An 18,998-nucleotide genomic window follows, 5' to 3' on the forward strand; every position below is an offset into this window, starting at 1 on the left:
GAGGTACCTGCTTACTGTGCTAATGCACACTAGATGACTGATAAATGATGGGCGCAGTATTGATGTGGCTGGAGACCCGTGGGTAGATGCCCTTCTCTTGCGGCATTGGCTGACTGTGGTTAGTGTCGAGGATACGGAGGGCTTGCGGGTCTGTGATCTCCTCATCCCCAGAGGGGGGGCTGCATGGGACTAGACTAGGCTGGTTTAGCTTTTAGAGGGGCATCTAGCGGAGAGGATCCGTTCCCTCCCGTTACCTGGGTGTGCTGGTCCAGATGTGTAGGTTTGGAGCACCTCTACCAGGACCAGAGTCAAGGTGGGCGACCTCGGCGGCAGTACGAGCTTGGACCAGACTATGCCTGGATCTGATGCTTGGGACTCCACCCGAGGTATCACTGTTCCTCTGAAAGGTAGTCTAGGACCGTCTTCTGACGAGAGCAGTACTTAGTAGATGAGGATTGAGGATTCCCCCGGTATATGGGGATTGCGGTGTGGACGAGACAGTGGACTATGCCTTGTTTCAGTGCACATGGGCTAGGACGACTTAGCGACTGGAAAGGATCCCGCGGAAAGTTTGGGGCCAGAGGGACCAGTTTTTACAGGCCATGTGCTGATGTTCGGAGTCCCCACTGCTTCGCCAGAATGCGGCTCGAGCAATTTGCTCGTCTATCGGATCTGGCTGGCTAGGAACGCTTGAACTTTTGGTAAACGCAATATGTCGCCGAGATTTGTGGTGGAGAGTGCTCGTGTATATGCGGCGGAGCTTAGTCACATCATACCCATTGAAGAGACCTTGACAGCTCGGGAAATCTGAAGTTCCTATTTTGCTTCGGCAGCATCCCGTATGGTATTTTTCACCTGGGAGCCTCCACCCCTCTATCTTGGACAGAGGTACGAGGGGCGACGCGGGTTTTGTTATTCGAGACCTATCTGCCACAGTCGTGGCTGCAGGGGCAATCAATTCTTCGATATATTAGTTCTGGGTGCGGAGCTGAGGGCCGCGTGGGCGGGCCTTCGTCACGCTCGGTGTATTTTACGGGGTAGTTCCATCGTCTTGGAGGGGGGACTCGGCCACGGTCATCAGTTGGATCCGTGGGGGTCCAAGGGGTAATGGTTGCGTCCACCCTTTACTTCGAGATATCTGGACAATGGTGAGGGATAGAGGGGTCTTCTAGATCAAATATGTTTCGAAGTTAATGGAGCTGTGGACTGGGAGACTGCTAAAGTAGCTGGTCATTCTAGTAGTACCCTGTGGGCTAATAATGAGTAGTTGCCCCTAGCACTCCGAGGTATTTTGTTTTTTAATTTTATTAGGTATATCCATACTCGTCAGGTATGATCGACCCGCTTTATAAAAAAAAGAAAAAAAAAAAAGAAAAATGGTCTTCGCTGCGCTAGCGTAGAGGTTTTAGGGCTTTTACTGCCTTCACGCCTATTCTAAACCATATATAGGTTCAATTAGTGCTGTCTGCTTCTACTTTTTATTGTAAGTTGGTAATGTAGTTTGATGAGTATCGCTCGGAGGGTCTATCATGATCTCCTTGTTGATTGAAAAGATGATGATAATTTATTGATCTAGATAACTTCCTATTTCTTGTAAAAGAAATTAGTGAACTCTTATTGACAAGATTTTAAGTTCGCGAATGCATCGAGCAATGTATTGGGCGAGGATGAGTTTCTTGGCCAATTGCTGCTCTTGGACTCCTTTTTCTCCGCCTATTTCAGCTGAAAGTTTCAGACGATCATACTTCACTGGATGAGGTCTTCTGGCATCCAAACTGTAAAGAATAATATCTAACTGCAATTAAAACTTTCAAGGACTGGTCTTTATGTATATGATCTCGATCAACGTGATGACCTTTATCAATAAATTAAATCTTGAAATTTAAAAAAAAAAAATCCTCAAAAGTGCCATTCTCTTTCAGTTTTCCTCATTGTTATACATCAACTTATGTCAAAAATTGCTGAGTTAAATTGGATCAGTCAAAAACATGTCTACAAATTGCTATACATTATGCCTTCCATAAAGCAGCTGATCTTAAACCGAGTTGGGCCAAGCTTTTAGTGGAATGTTGCATGAGCCTAGATTACATGATTGCTGGATTGGGCCCGCATCATCAACCTTGTACATCGGCATGTTACAAGATCAATTTTCTTAATATATCATGTTCCAAATTCATGTTCATCAACATAAAATGATAGAGATAAGTCTGTAATTATGTTCCATTTTCACTCTAAGCATAGCGACACAATCTATGGTGTGATCGGCACAGAATTCTTTCACTACAGGTTTTTGGTAATTCTAAACTTGACCCATTTCCTGTTAATTTAAGTTCCTGGGATCAAAAGAACATTTAGTTAAAGCCTTAAATGTGCATGGTCTAGGGCACAAACAGGTAGAATGAGCCGGAAACACATCCATTCATCCATTATAGAGCTTAATCGAAGCCTAATTAGCTAGATAGTTAGTTCATTTCAATGAATCGACTGGTCTAAAAATCTACAAGAAATGCTTAACTCCAAAAAAAAAGAATCAAACAGTCACTCTGGTGAAACAAAGTGATTGGTGCAACGGAAGCATTGCTCCAAACCTATACATGAACTTTGCATTCATTGCTTAACTCAATAAAAGCCGGGTGGTCATTACTCATTACCTCCCTTTCCATCAAAAAAAAAAAAAAATCTATACATAAACTTTCATGGCTTAAACAAAAAGAGCACTGCTTCCAAGCACCATTCCACTCCCTTAGCAAGAGCACCAGCTTATTGCGGCAAGTCAGGGATTAGCATGGTACATGGCATGGGTTCGCATAGGTAACTGGTAGGCTCCATCATCATCCCACCAATCACTGCATGGGGAACTTGGCATGGGAATGGTGCAGTGAAGCATTTTTTTTCTCCTAAAGTACAGATGCATGATACGATGCTTGACTGCTGGTATGATAAAAAAGGATGTGATTTATTCTGCATCAAGGTAACGTTCCCACTGGAAACCAGTGCATCTGTACCCAGATCATGAAAGTTGCATCGCGGTTCAGTGTACCAAATTTTTTTGGGTAGGGTATCTTATTATTTTTTTTTGGTGACGGATGTGGATGCATGCAGCCCATAAAGTCAAAGAATGAGAGAATATAAAGTAGCCGGGACCGGGACATGAGTATTCCAAACAAAATCTCCTGAATGATGGGCTGCATAGGACGTCATCCAATCTACCGCATTATTCGCCTTTCGGTAAACATGAACAGCCCGATAGGAAGCATAATCCCTCAAGAGGCTGTAAATGTCGAATATCAGTCGCAATCTGGCAGCCGCATGACCGAAGTCCTGGATCCCCTCGATCATCGAGGTTGAGTCTCCCTCCAAGACAATACAGTCTACGCCCAGCACACAACTTGCATAGGAGATGCCCTTCCATGTAGCTCTAACCTCAGCGTCGAGCACACTCTTATCAAAGATCCTTTGACCCCTAGCCGCCACAAATCTGACCTTTTGATCTCTGATGACAAACCCTGCGCCGGCATAATCACCCTTCCTGACACTTCCATTGAAACTCACATTGAGAAGACTAGGGGCTGGGGGCTCCTAAGAGACGATCGTGGTTCTGGATGCTACAAGAGCAGAATGAAAGCTCCATATTTTTCTAGCCAACTCAAAGAATGACGACGCAATGACGCCAAAGATCTCCGTTGTATGAAGAAGTGCTCTGTCTACCACTAGCCTTGGTTGCGCCCCTCTGTGCTCAAAAACTCGAGTGTTCCTATCTAGCCAACAATGATAAACCAGGTGGGCCGCCCTAATCTTCTTCTCCACCATGGCAGGCCTCCAAGAGGAATCCCTCAGATACGGTGGGCTGGGTCAAACTTTGTCTCCAGATACGCGTTGTTATTATGATGCACAGGCCTAAGCTTAGCCCGACCCATTTTGGCCCAACTAATTCCGGCTGATGACGGCCCAAAAGTTGATCTGAACCGGTCGAGCCGCGTGCTATCACGAGCAAGAAGGTGGACAACTATGACTGCAATGTAGGTCTGCATGTCAAGCATCTGGACACTTTTACTATACAACAAAAACTACCCAAAAACACTTCAAAGCAAATTGTAGTGCATTTATAATCAAATAATACATTAAACATACACTCTAGTACTAATTAGGTTTTTGATTGTATTACACCAAAAGATCGTATGCTTCTAGAGAAGATATATCTCAACTAAAGTGTCAAATTGAACTCTTCCACATTGATTTCTTTTGATGGCATAGCATTAATTTTCAATCTACATTTGAAAGAAACAAATCTGAGATACATATATCAACATTGTTATGACATTTGAAAAGTAGTTCTTAGTTATGGAGAAATCCATGGTGCCTTGCTTCACTTGATATATATCGTTCTTAATTATTGAGCTGCCTTTGCGTGATACAGTAAAGTAAACTGTATTGATCTAGGGAATTAAATCAGCTACTAAAGAATCATTGTCTAATCTAAGTAAGTAAGTTTAAAATAGTATACTATAAATTTTAATATTATAAATTTCCTACGCTTACACGTATGGGTGTGGCGGTATCTATAGAACCCCTTTTTTCTATAAGTATCCCAAACAAAATTCCTAGAATGGTGTGCCGCATAGGACGCCACCCAATCCGCCGCACTATTCGCCTCCCGGTAGACATGGGTGACCCGATGGAAAGCACACTTCCTCAAGAGGTTGCGAATGTCGCGTATCAGTCACAGTCCGGCAGCCACATGACCGAAGTCCTGGATCCCCTCGATCACCGAGGCTGAGTCTTCCTCCAAGATAAAACAGTTTGCACCCAGCACACGCCTTATGTAGGAGACGCCCTCTCACGTTGCTCTGATCTCAGCATCGAGCACACTCTAATTGAAAATCCTTCAACCCTCAGCCTCCACAAATCGGGCCTTCTGATCTCTGGTGATAAACCCCGCACAGGTATGACCGCCCTCCCTGACGCTGCCGTTGAAACTCACCTTAAGAAAACTAGGAGGTGGGGGCTCTCAGAAGACGACTGTGGTCCTGAACGCTACAAGAGCGAGATAAGAGACCCGGATTTCTCTAGCTAACCTAAGGGACGACAACGCAGTGATGCCAAGGATCTCCGCCGCATGAAAAAGTACCCTGTCCACCACCAACCTCAGCTGCGCCCCTTTGTGCTCAAAGACTCGAGCATTCCTATCTAGCCAATAGTGATAAGCCAAATAGATCGCCCTGATCCTCTGCTCCACCATGCTGGGCGTTCGAGAGGAATCTCTCAGATATGATGGGGCGGGTCAAAGTTTGTCTCCAGGTCTTGTGATGCACAGGCCTAAGCTTAGCCCGACACATTTTGGCCCAACTAACGCCAGCTGATGACGACCCAAAAGTTGATCTGAACTGGTCGAGCCGCGTGCTATCAAGTTCCTTTAAAATCTATGCAACTACGAGCGAAACTTAGATACTCCCTCATACATGATTTACCAAGCATCATACATCACGCAAACAGGCCTGATTGCATGTCTTACGCTTTCGGGCTCAAAAAAAGGTGGCAAGATTCCAATTCACTCGTATCATTCTGAACCAGCTCGCTCGAGAAAGAAATGCGATATCTAAATGAGCACGTAAACCTGGACGCAGCATGATCGGCGTGCAGCCGACTTGGTCTTCTTGCTACGAGAATGTAGGCTTCTAAACCAGCTTATATTGAAAAAAAAAAGGACGGTATGCTTGCATGGCACATGACCTTGTAAATGGTCATAGCAACATGTGATTGGCCATATTAGGTATGAAGACATGCGTGTATTTAGTCCCACATCGGTTATTCGATGGATAGATCTTAGGTACTTATACAGGATCAAGAAACCCGAATAATACCTTTCGGAAAGTTTTTTTGGATAAGATCCTAAATTGTTACAAATGGTATCAGAGCGGACCTGGTCCATAACTTATGTTGACTAGGAGACACTACAGTACAAATTCAGTAAGGCTGACCACGGCCTATCGTGGTGCTTGTGATTAGATTTGAATGAATTTGAACTTTTAGCTTGACGAGGACATCAGGGCTAAAATGGAAAAAGTATGTGAGAGCCTATCTGGATGTATGTTTAGTCTCACATCGATCATTCGCTGGATAGATTTTATGTACTTATACAGAATCAAAGAACTTGCAGCCTATCACCTAAAGGCTGTCGGGCGATAAAATACTAGAAGGCATGGTCTGTTGGATTAAGTGCGTTATGTCATGGCGGCATGTGATCATGCAAGGGACCACATGACAGCATGATCATCTTGCAGCCAATCGTAATCTTTTTGCCATGAGCATGTAGCTAGGCTTCTAAACCAGCTGACATTGAAAAAGACCAGTATGCCTGCATGGCACATAACCTTGCAAATGGTCATGGCAGCATGTGACTGGCCATGCTAGGGATCCATGCAGACCATGCATGTAGCGCTTGCAGCCCATCACCTAAAGGCTGTCAGGCTATGAACACTAGAAGGCATGGTCGGTTGGATTACGTGCGTTATGCTTTAACCCACCACTTTGTCTAGTCTCATTGATGAGACCTATTGCCGTTCAAGAATAGCAAAAAATTTTGATATGCAGTGCCAATGCTTAATTTATATAGGCTTCTTATTCAGAGAGTAATAATAGGAAGCCAAAACTTTAGCTAGCATATTACATCCAATCGTAGAATTCATACATACAGAGAGTGGCTTTTTTTATGCTAAAAACGAAAGTATCGTACATAATATGTACGGATACAGCCAAAAAAATCAAAAAGCAAAACATCATGGAGGGCTTTAAGCAACTCCGCTTCTCCAACCCATAGATGGTCCCTTGAGTGGTTGGCGACAAAGAAAGCGACCCAGTCCGCTGCTCCATTCGCCTTCCTAAACACATGTCTTGCCTGAACAACCATCCAGTGGCTTATTCTCTTCATTGTAAATAGTATATTTTCGTTCTCAATTAAATTCCTGAATTTTCTCCCCTATTATTGGCCTTTTGCATTTTATTCGTCTCCTTGCTTCTTTGCTTCCACTAGAGATTTTAAGTCCTTAATTTTAAGATACCGAACTAAATTCATCCGATCAATCTGATCATTTGATTTTTCTTAGAAAATAATATTAACTATGAAGTAGCTTGTATAAAAGTGGGGCTCAAACCATATATCTCTAGGGTTCTCTTGGTCTCCTATCAGATTTGTAATATATGGTGGCAGGTCCATAAGTTTGGTTGCATCGAGTAGTAAGATGAGAATTCTATTTTTTTTAATGAAATAGCGGAATAGAAATCCCCCTTTACATTACAATAATGAAATGGATCCAATGATGAAAAGAGAATCAGGAGGATTTTCGAGAAAAGAAAGAGCATGAATAAAATGATATACAAAACCCAAAAACCCTTTGCGCAAAAAAGAGAATGATATCGAGCTGAAATTTCATTGTACAAGGCAAATTGAAGAGCTTGCTTTTGCAAACAAAATACCGTTCCATTGCCCATATATGACCGTTTTCTACTATTTTCAGACAAATGTAATAGAGTTAAGAGACTCCAATCACATTTCACCATGACTTGTTAACAGAAAATAACTAGTCTCTCCCAAGACATTTTGAAGGATTAAGTTGACATTTTGGCCCCAAATTAGTTGTTATTCTATTTGTTTCATCTTTTGTCTACCATTTTCCACATGTATAAGAGGATATTTACAAATAGCCTAGCTCAACATGAGAGGTAACTACTCTTAAGGGCATGTCATGATTAATGTAATCCCAGAATCAGGAATTAATAATACGAACTGCGTCACATTGGGCTTTCTAATATACATCATATTGTACATCTTCTGGTCATACTATGAATCCGTTAATGGAATTTTTAAAACATTATTCGACTAACAATTTTTTACAAAAATAGATAAAGCATTCAGGATGAATAAATGTTAAAGGAAAATGGTTCTTATGTTAGTTTTATAAATCTTGTTTCGCCAAAACTAACAAATGATAACATCTAAAAAGTAAGTTCTATAACAAAGATAAATTTTATCAATGAGTTCCGTAAAAAAAAAAAAAATCTTATCCTTTTTTTCATAAAATTTGTTTTAGAAAAATATATATATATTTATGATTATCCAAAATCTTTACAGGCCCCTTGTAAGTAATATATAATGTCTTGAGCATTTGATTCTACCCCTTGCAAGGCTTTTTTTTTTTTTTATTTTTTGAGAAGATAGTTAAAAAAGATCTTTCTATATGCTAATAATCTACTAATAATTAAACTGGAGGCTGTCGCTCGGTTGAAGTGTAGATCCTGCTCGCACGCATGAAAGCTACAGAGCATCCATGAAAGATTCAAAATAGCAGAGTTCCCGAGGGGAGAACGGCCCCCTGCCCTCATTGAAAACGAAGTAAAGAGCGAGAAAACAAGAGGAAGAAAACAAAAGGAGAGGACTTCGCACCGTTCGATGAATCATAAATAGCTTCGAATTCAATGCAAAAAGAAAATTACAAAGGACGGAGGGAGCAGAATCACGAAGCCGGAGTTGGAAGCAAGGATCGATCCATCAGTAGATGTCGAGCGTCTCGAGGATCGACTGGTTGCAGAGAGGGCACGATCCTCGGGTGATCCACAGCTCCCGCGCGCACACCCTGCAGAAGGTGTGCCCGCACGGGATGAACGCCGCCCCCTTCCGCCGCCCCATACACACGCAGCACCCCCACCACTCCCTCCCCTCCTCCTCCTCCGCCTCCTCTCTCTTCTCCTCCTCTCCTTCCCTCATCAGCCTCATCAGCGACGACCTCTCCGAGAACGGCGTCATCGTCATGTCCCTCTCCGTCGCCCGCAGCTGCCGCTCCGCCGCCAGCGCCATCGCCAGGTTCATCTCCTCCTCCTCCTCCTCCTCCTCCTCCTCCTCCTCGATCGCCGTCACCGCGTCCCCCGCCGGCGCCTGGTCCAGGATGCACCCGAAATCCTGATCGCTCTCCCTCCGGTTCCGCGCCGCCGCCGCCGCCTCCCGCCGGTACCTCGGCCCCCCTCTCTCCGCCGCCGCGGGGGAGCCGGCGTCTTCTCCGGACGAGGCGGTGGAGAAGTCGAAGGGGGAGCGGGAATCGATGTGGGCCGCCCGGGAGCGGGCCCAGGGGCTGCCGCAGCAGGCCACGCCCTTGAATCGCAGCCGGTCTTTGAACCTCCTCCACCGCTGCCGGGCCCCCATCCCTCGTTCCCCTCTTTCCATACACGCCCCTCCCCCTTCCTTCTTATCCTCGATTCCCTGTACCTTACCAAGATTAGCTAACGGTATAAACCAACTCGCTAGAAACGAAAACAGTTGATGCGGTTTTATTGGTCTTAATTACAAAACTACCTAACCACCTCTCCGTTGGGGTTTAGGTTCTCAGAGCCAATGGAGCAAAACCAATGGGGAACTCGAAAGCAATAATCCAAGTTAGGGAAGAGGAAACAAGAGCTGAGGATAATGATGGATACCTTCTTGATGTCGTTAGTGGGTTATAGGAATGGGAAACCGGCCAACGCCTTCTGCTTCGCAGGACGGAGAACGGCGTCTCGCTGTCCACCGGAGCCTTCGGTATTCTATTGCCTATTATTGGGTCTTCGGGATCGAAAAAATAGCGGTTTCTTCTTCCCGGTTTGGAACTAGGGGATGGATCGTGGGTGCCGGACGCCGCGAGGTCAAAATAATTATAATAAAGAAAGAACCGGCAGGCGGCGCGCGGATTGAGGCGGATCGCCACGTGGCTGCCAGCTGCAGCGTGAGTGGCGCCCGAAAGCAAAGGCGGTCCGCTTTCCCGCCAATAGATCCCGCCTGAAATGGACACGCTATCCCATGAGCATACCCGCTTCCGTCGCCGGGACTTTTACTGTCCCACGTGGCAGGTTGATGGGCGTATAGGAAGGTGCCACATCGGCACCAAAAGAGGAGTAAGGCAGACCGGCTCTGCCATAGGTAAAGTTATTGCCCGTAGAAACCAGCGATTGTTATTGGCTGCATTCACGCCATGTGGTGCATATAGTATAAGTAATAATTTCTTGTACTATAGTACTCCTTGCTTTTGTCATCTAGCTCGGCCATCACCGTAGTTCGTTCCTCCGCATAGCTTTAGAGCTAAGGTGCCAAGCTTCCATAAAGCTACTCCTAGGGAGTGTGTTTCAAGATGATGGCCCTTACAACGGGATACAGTCGGACTTGATTTTGGGACATGAATGAATGAATGACCTATCATGTCTCTATCTAATTATGGGTTACATTTTAATCTGATAAACAAGTAGTCAACTTTGATTTCATTTTATTGCCAGGATTGCATATTATCATCTCTTGCAGATTTTCTACTGAACTACAGACAAAAGGTCCAAAGGAGAGCTTGCTTTATATATGGGTCTTAATTCCCACTGATTAAAAATAATCCAACCTGTTAGAAATTAACAATCATTGCAAAGATGCTGAGGATTTCGATAGTATAATTTTTTTATCGATGAAGGAAAAATAAAGCATACCTAATTAGCAACCTAACAAGAGATCTGCTTCCACATTTCGTTATCACTTTTTCTTTTTTTTTTTTTTCTGGGGTACATCGGTGACTCGCACACAACAAGTGTGAGTGTAGCCTATAAAGTTAAAAAAAAAAAAAATACAAAGAAGACGAAATAGAGTTGTGTCCCTTTCAAATACATTTTGTTATCACTTCATTCGAGATCACATGAGCATACTTGTTTGAATGTCCAAGTTCTCATTATATATTAACAGACATGTAAATTACCGAAAATTTAAATAGCTTCTACCGATTGCAATGCACTATGCGATATTTTCTTCTCCGGTCATGATCCAAGTAACATGATATTTTTTAACTTGAAATTTCACACTTGTGTTTTCATTATGTAGAGGTGCGAATGCTATAAGGGAAAAAGGGGACGGGTATCTAAAGATCCATCTCCATCTCTAATTTGTCACTTGTAATTTGAGCAAAATTTTGGTGGGAGTTAAGATTTGTAACCGGTCGTTGGAGCTCCAGATAATACGTGCGAAAGCTGCCAAGCCCGCTCAGGCTGCCGAAGGACGAAGCCGCATGCGACCGGTGATAAGAACCTGCAAGTCGTTTCACGCGACAATGGGCCAAGAGGATAGCGACGCTAAGGACAAAGATGGGCCACGGTACGAATAAGATGGGCCAAGTTATAGCCTCTCTTAGGCCTGTGGCCTGGCCTTTTGGACGTATGCGGAGAGTTTTATTTTTAATTTGCAAAGTGTCACAGACTCATAACCCAAAAGCTTAAGTTGCTATAGATTAAATCTTCTTGTTAAAGTTGATGCACTCCCATCCGATGGGGTCGTAAGCCGAAGTAACTCATACAGCATAGTTTTGCTCCAAGAAAAGGAATGGGCAGCTTGTTACTATCGATAATCCAACTCGACATCGATGTGCAGTTGTGCATTTACATGAGGTATGCAGGTGCCATAATTCTGCTCTAGTTATATAAGAAGGCAGGAAAAATACATGAAGAAGCACTTAATAGATCAACGAGGTTTTTTTAAAATTAGGATATGATAGTTGTAAGTTTAATAAATCGCTTTGTATGTCCAAAGATATTGGTAGTGTGTCTTGGGAATTTTGGGTTGGTCTGAGTTGAATTCCAGTCTAGCTGTGAGTCAGCAATGATCGATTGGGTCGGCCTTCTTTGGGTCTGTGGACATTTATGGCCTGATTAACTAAATAAGATGGTAAATGGCTTGAATTGAATACCTGAGGGCTTGAATAGGCACTCCAGGGATCGGTATGGTTCATTGGATTTTTGGTCAACATTTAGAGGTGGAATTGGAATAGCGTTGCATTACCAAATGCATTAAATAATCCTAGTTTTAGCTTAAGGTTCATGAACTGCATGAAGGTTAGGGCTTGCTCGGATAGACTTGTATGGTCAAATTAGCTAGGATCCAGCCTTAGAATGGGACTAGGCCGGGATCGAGCTAGAGCTAAAGTTAGATCATGCTTAGATTGGGGATGGATTGGGTTAGGGATCATTAAAATTCTAGGGTTGCTTGCTCGGTCGATGACCATGAATCTTATAAGGAGGTAAAAAAAGAAAAAAGAAAAAAGTTGCAGAGGCGATTGCTCGTGTAACTTTGACAACATGAAAGAACCTTCATCTAGCAGGGCTGTCTACTATTGTGAAACTCTAGAAGAGGGATATGAACAAAAGGAGCAAGAAGGTGGGCAACTATGAATGCAATGTAGGTCTGCATGTCAAGCATCTGGACACTTTCACCATACAACAAAAACTAACCAAAAACACTTCAAAGCAAATTGTAGTGCATTTATAATTAAATAATACATTAAACATACACTCTAGTACTAATTAGGTTATTGATTGTATTACACCAAAAGATCGTATGCTAATTATGCTAGAGAAGATATATCTCAACTGAAGTGTCAAATTGAACTCTTCCACATTGATTTCTTTTGATGGCATAGCATTAATTTTCAATCTACATTTGAAAGAAACAAATCCGAGATACATATATCAACATTGTTATGACATTTGAAAAAGTAGTTCTTAGTTATGGAGAAATGCATGGTGCCTTGCTTCACTTGATATATATTGTTCTTGATTATTGAGCTGCCTTTGCATGATCCAGTAAAGTAAACTGTATTGATCTAGGGAATTAAATCAGCTACTAAAGAATCATTGTCTAATCTAAGTAAGTAAGTTTAAAATAGGATGCTATAAATTTTAATATTACAAATTTCCTACACTTACACGTATGGATGTGGAGGTATCTATAGAACCTCTTTTTTCTATATGTGAAGATTTTTGCCGACTTTTGCATTTGATGGCTTTCTAGGGATATACAAAATATTAATGTGTTTTGGTGAGAGCCATTATTATATCCATCAAAAAAAGTAAAAATAGAGAACCATGATTACCCGAGCTTTAAAGTTGTTGCTTCACTGGTGTGGTGTAAAAACCTAGTCGGTACATGAAATCTCACATGCCATTTAAGGCGCGCATAATCCATGAATGGTACTCAATGGACTGACCTGACTCTCAGGAAACAGAAAAAGAAAAATATGGTCAATAAAAATTTAAAAAATACATATATATTTTATATCTAATCTAATTTTTTTTAAAAAAAAAGATAGATAGGAAATTAAAATTTATATAGAATATAAAAATGTAATTTCCACCAATTAAAAATTAGAATATTTTTTTATTAAAAATAGCTTTAAACTTCTAGACAGGATGAGGTAAGATCTTTCTCTTTATTTAAAATATTATATGTATTTTATATAATTTTTGTAAGAAAGTAAATGCTCAACCAAATATAAGCCACTCTATAATATGTCACTTTTTCATTGTTAATTAAACATGCAAGAACTATTTTTTCAGACATTATATATTCAGATATTGGTTTTTCAGAAGAAAAAAATATTCTAGTGAAGAAAAAAAATTTTGCGAATCAAATGAGTCGAATATGTTAATATTGATACTTGTAATTATGTAAATGGCAAGGTGCATGAGTAAATATGCACTCATGATGTTGGCTACACCATTTTCCAATGATGATGAAAACCCAAAACACCTTCATTATGATTATTCCTGGCGATTCTATTATTCATTTCCATCAAATTAATTTGGTCATTTTGTAATCTTGATTTTATCAATTGAAAATAAACTAACTCATTATATTACTGTATTCGGTCAATTCCAAGTCTCTATGTCTTGTTACATTACAGTTGAAGTAAACATTTGGATTCAATCAGTTGCTTGGATTACCAATTTATGAATTTATAAAGTTTTGAGATTCGATATTTTAGTTCCATGTCTTGTCGGAGAAACATTCATTTATTTGGATAATTTGATGTAAATGCAATTTTGTTCTATTAACTTTAGTGATTTGCTAGGCAATTTCAGCCCTGCTCAGACTCTTGACCGGATTATTTTACAAAATTATCTTATGATTGCTATAAGATTAGAAGAAGAGCAAGAACAAAGCAGGAGTTCCTCTCCTATCCTCCGCGGCTAGAAACAAAAAGATCTCATTGCCATAAGTATTCCCCTTTTCCTTGTGATGGCTGTTTATTTTTATAAAATTAACAACAACAAATTTCGGAGTGCTCTGGGCAACTCCTACTCTCCGGCCCACAATGTGCCTCCAGAGCCACAGGCTACATAGGAAGCCATCCAGTTCGCGGCTTCGTTAGACTTTCTAAATACATGTCTAGCCTGAAAAGTCATTCCATTATTTACCATAGCTTAAATATCTCGAAGCAGGAGAAGTTTTCCTCTCTACGACGCATGCACAAACGAACCTTATGGCCCAAATGGATTTAGGCGAGCAAGAAACCAAGTGTCTACACCCAACACGGCAAGGCTTGCGACCAAGGTGAAAGGGGGCATGGGCATTCTTGTCAGGTTGCCAGATTTTATGCCGCGTATGCAAATAAATAAATAAATACATAAATAAAAATGGTACCAAATCATGGAAAAAGAGAGAGAGAGGAATTTATATAGTTTTTTTTATATAAATATTTTCTTCAAAATAGAATTGTTTTTTCAATAACCTTGTGACTACGATTATGATCTATCGAAGTAGTTAAATTCAACATTGACAGCTATCGTTCCCGGAAGATTCCTTTTGGAAACTTTGACTAACATGATAGACGCCAATCAAATCTCGCTAAATTTCTCCTACCTTCGAGCAAAAGGTTTCCATTAGCACCACTTTTTCATTATAATAACCCCCCTTGTTGTTTGCCTTGTCTAAACTTTAATTGACTTTTGGGTTGAAACATCTCCCCTGAGCCCCAGCTTAACATTGCAAAGCAAGCTTGAACTCGCCAAAGACTGGAATTCTATTGGCATTCAGAAACTTGTTGAGTTACTACTTAAGCAAGGGTTATGTTTCTTCTTACCTTGTGCACGTACTCTGTAACTTTTATTTCGTGCTTGTTTGGATGTCCGAATAATTTCTCAAACATGGTTGCCACTGAGGATAACTTGGGATTGCCCTTTCTCTGCTACTTATTCCCTTGCCATCGGCCAAGAAATCCAACTTATCCACGAATAGGTTATGCCTGGGATTCCAGGAGTCTTTCTCAAGAAAAAAAGAAAAGAAAGAAAGAATTCAAACAACAGTTACACCACTGACAATATCCAATTACTCATCTCATACGCTGTTGAAACTGTCAGAATGGCCGTCAAAATACTTCAAAAAATACATTTTGTGCAATTACACAACCACAGATGTAACAAAAACTATGGATAGGGTGGCAAATCCAGCTGCCAAGATCATATATATGCAGTGTCAAACACTAGCATCAGAAACTTCATGGCGACTTCTGGCTCCCGGCCGGAGTCATGGCTCTATAAGCCTAGGCACTTTTCCACCGTCCAGGGCTTCAATGGTGGGTCCTCACTTGCTAGGCCAAGGATCCTCGCTAGTAGAAAAGAGTGACATCAGTCTACAATTACGGTTTTGGAGTCATTGTGACAAAGTCCAGCATTTGGGATAACATGCAGCCTATTCAGCCGACACGCTTCTAAACTTTTGCGGCAGTCTTCATCAAGCTGCTTGCTTGGATGGCATTGCTGTAAGCCAAGACCTCCAAGTGGAAAAATATAAACAAGGAAGAAAGAAGAAAGAACCACCAAGGTGGTAGCACAGATGGAACGAAGCTCTATTTCCACCAACGTGGTTCAGGTTTGAAACGCGCAGACATCGATTAAATGTAGGGACCGGATGCCCCCCACCTAGACGCGCTCGGTGTGAGCGCTTCTGGTCCGCTGGTATTGAGGTGGTATTGGGCTGGCGTACTCACACGTGGGTAGCCACGGGTCAGAGAGGGTATGAGTATATTATCTACGGACATTTTTTGGTGGAAGGAGGGCCCAGTGAGAACTGCTACGTAGGTGGAGTTAATTCTCCTCCCTTCTTTTTTTTTTAAGAAAAAAAAAAAAAAAAAAAGGAAAGAAAGCAAAAGCTATTCTTGGATAAAGAAGAGGAGCAAATCTCGAGGCTCAGTTGTCTCATGGAAGGCCCTACCAAATTCATAAGAGATTATAAAGAGAGTTAAGGAAGTTCTTTTCGAAAAATAAATGTGATGTTCAGGAGAAGGCAGATGGATTGGTTAGAAGCTATTTCTTTTTCTCTTGTCCCCCTTTATTGTCCCATGTAATTGAAACAACAATGTTTTTTTAAAACTTAGATCAGTCCTATCAAAGAGCAGACTTTTCAAATTATCAGCATGCATTAAATTTTGTGCTTTTATCATAATTTAGAAAATGATACTCCTGTTTGGCACATGTGTACATAATGATACCCTTTTGTATCTCCTTCCAAGAGATTAAGAGTTGCAACCAAAAGGATTTTGTATATAATACAGATAAATATGTATATAAAATGTGATAGCAAAGAACAGAGTTGTAACGAAAGATGGCAGTGGATTTGTAATGAGTTAGGACCATGCCATAGAGGGATGTAACCAAAATTTGCAAATGCCTTTCCATTCATTGTCTTGCCAATATTGCAAGGTGCATGGTCATCATAATCCTCATATATGAAACACAACTGCAGGGCTTCGCCCAAAATGGCCCTACATGCATGTATATATATACATGCATATATATAAAAAGACATAAAAGGCCCTTAAAAGTTATAAAAAGTAAGAGTATTTTTTGTCCAATAAAAAATGGGTAGATTGATAACCTACCATAATAGAGAGTAGGTTATCAATCCCCTATATATATATATATATATATATATATATATATATATATATATATATATATATATATATATATATATATATATATATATATATATATATATAATGCACATTTGATACGGTGCATATATCTTCCCAACAAAGAATCATATCCATCTGATAAATTAGCTAAAATGCTAAATAAATCATACATGTTATATGAGCTTATTTACCCGAAAGAAGCATTGGATACATGATGTATTTTAGTCAAGTAAAATAGTACAAAATCACTTCATATTTCATCAGGAGAATGAAACATGATGTAAGATGGAAGAAGCCAACTAGTTAGAAATATATCATGAGACCACCGTCAAACTCAACACACAACATTTCTCCATTAAACATACTCATAGAAAATCAGTGTTAGCAAGTTCCATGAGAGCCATAGAATAGTAGCCATGGGTGTCTTCAAGCCAGGAAGATCAGATCAATGCCTTACAGAGACTCACCATGCACATAACTAGAACTCTATTGCCCCCTTCTATGTCTATTTAGCGCTCTCCCAAAGATTTGATCAATAAAAAACAGTGACTGTTTGGAGCCATCTTGTTTTTCCTGTTTCTTGTTATGTTTAACAGGAATACAAAATCCGAAACATATTTGGTTATTTTGTACATGTTTGTTTCTATTTTTTTTTCAAACAGCTTCCATTACCTTTTTAAAAAATAGAAATAAAAAAAATTTACTTCCATTTAAAAGTGGATTTTCATCCTCTTCCTTCCAACCCCTCTTCTTCTACCTAATCTCATCCTTAGGCTCGTCACCTTAGCCCAACCATACCAGCTCCTCATATTTTGCCAGCCATCTTTTTGCTGAGGTATTCCTTGTCCTTGGCTGCATCGCTAGCTCCATCCCTACTTCTTCTCCATCTACAATTTTATTGATCGCCTCTCCATCCTATGTAGAGCTTTTCTTTATTCTCAACCACGCCATCGGCTCCATCCCCAACCTTCTTCTCCTTCTTCGCTCGCCATATCATGGGCCCTTATTGTTAAAAAAAAAAAAGAGTCAAATATATTTTCCATAATCAAAAAATAAAAATAAAAATAAAATTTCTCTTTTCAGTTTTTTTGAAAAAAATAAACAAAAATGCCAAATACATCACCCATAGACATGCACAAGAGAGAAAGTCAATGGCTGTGATTCCACATAATTTTAATTGACACTCTCCTAATTTATCTCATAATTTTTCTTCCTTGGTAAAAGATTGGGCAACAGCCCAAACACTTTATTTTTTTACACATCAGTAAAAATTAAATTTAGTACTAAAGACTTTTAGTTAAACAAGATGATATATTGAAAACCTAGGGACAAGCGGCAGTATCGGACCGCACATATATTGCTTCCGTCTTCCCGCTTTCTTTCTTGTTGCATGCAATAATTCTTCCTCATACGTGCACGTGCCCAGTGCTAGTCTACAGGCAAGCGGCAAGTAAACGTCGCACTCACGATTCTCGAGCGTAAAATGTTCCGGCGTCACAACATTGCGCCGCGGCGCTCCGTGAGCAGGGCGTCAGTTGGCCGGGGCTCAGCTGTCCAGTCTCGTGCGGCAAACAGCCTTTTTTCCGACGACGTGTCAACTATTCACCGGCATTAAGTACCAATGGCCACCTTTGTCCTTTGTCGTTTTGCCACCCGCCATGCACGGAGTAGGACCAAAAACTAGAAACCTGCATCCAAGATGCGGTTGATAACATCTTCCCGGACCTCACCATGGGAGAGATGATAGCGGCGTGCCTCCATTGTGGCACCTCCACGCAAGATGTTAATGTTGCTGCTGCGGATCAGCTTGACTCAGACACTGAGCAGCAGAGGTACTAAAAAGCTCGATGGCGAGTTTAGAATGAAAAGTTACTCCCGAAGTTTTAATTCGCAATCGAACTTCGACTTGAAATATCAAAGACGAAAAAGTTAGTCGGAATGTACTTGACAAAGAACTCTCCGATATCTAAGTCGGAATGATACTCCAAGAATAAAAAAGATTCTCAGCAAATGACAGTGTAATGGTCTATCAGGACACTCGAACACTTATCTACAGAAATTTGGGCACGTGGGCATGTTGTGATTGACAGGCCTCTGCACATTTTGAGAATTAGGTGCGGATATTTCGCACATGCTCCGCCTGTTTTGTAGGTGCAATTTTGAAAACTACCCAAAACTATGGCCAAAGTGTTGCTAGCTATAGGAGTTTTGAAATTCGGAGAGCCACCTATGCACTTCTAGGTTTGCCACATGGCAGGT

General features: G+C 41.2%; 1 protein-coding gene across 1 annotated transcript; it reads right to left on the reverse strand.

Annotated features, from left to right (window-relative positions):
- Positions 1 to 8,414: 8,414 nt before the first annotated feature.
- On the reverse strand, positions 8,415 to 9,587 carry LOC103717056 (uncharacterized). The gene has a single exon (XM_088717228.2). The coding sequence runs from the start codon at positions 9,212 to 9,214 to the stop codon at positions 8,546 to 8,548; it is 669 nt and encodes a 222-aa protein (XP_088573354.2). The 5' UTR covers positions 9,215 to 9,587; the 3' UTR covers positions 8,415 to 8,545.
- Between the last annotated feature and the right edge of the window lie 9,411 nt (positions 9,588 to 18,998).

The sequence above is a fragment of the Phoenix dactylifera genome, chromosome 2, assembly GCF_051530095.1.
Source record: "Phoenix dactylifera cultivar Ajwa chromosome 2, Ajwa_hap1_PhDact_Kaust_v1.1, whole genome shotgun sequence".
In the NCBI taxonomy this organism is placed as follows: domain Eukaryota; kingdom Viridiplantae; phylum Streptophyta; class Magnoliopsida; order Arecales; family Arecaceae; genus Phoenix; species Phoenix dactylifera.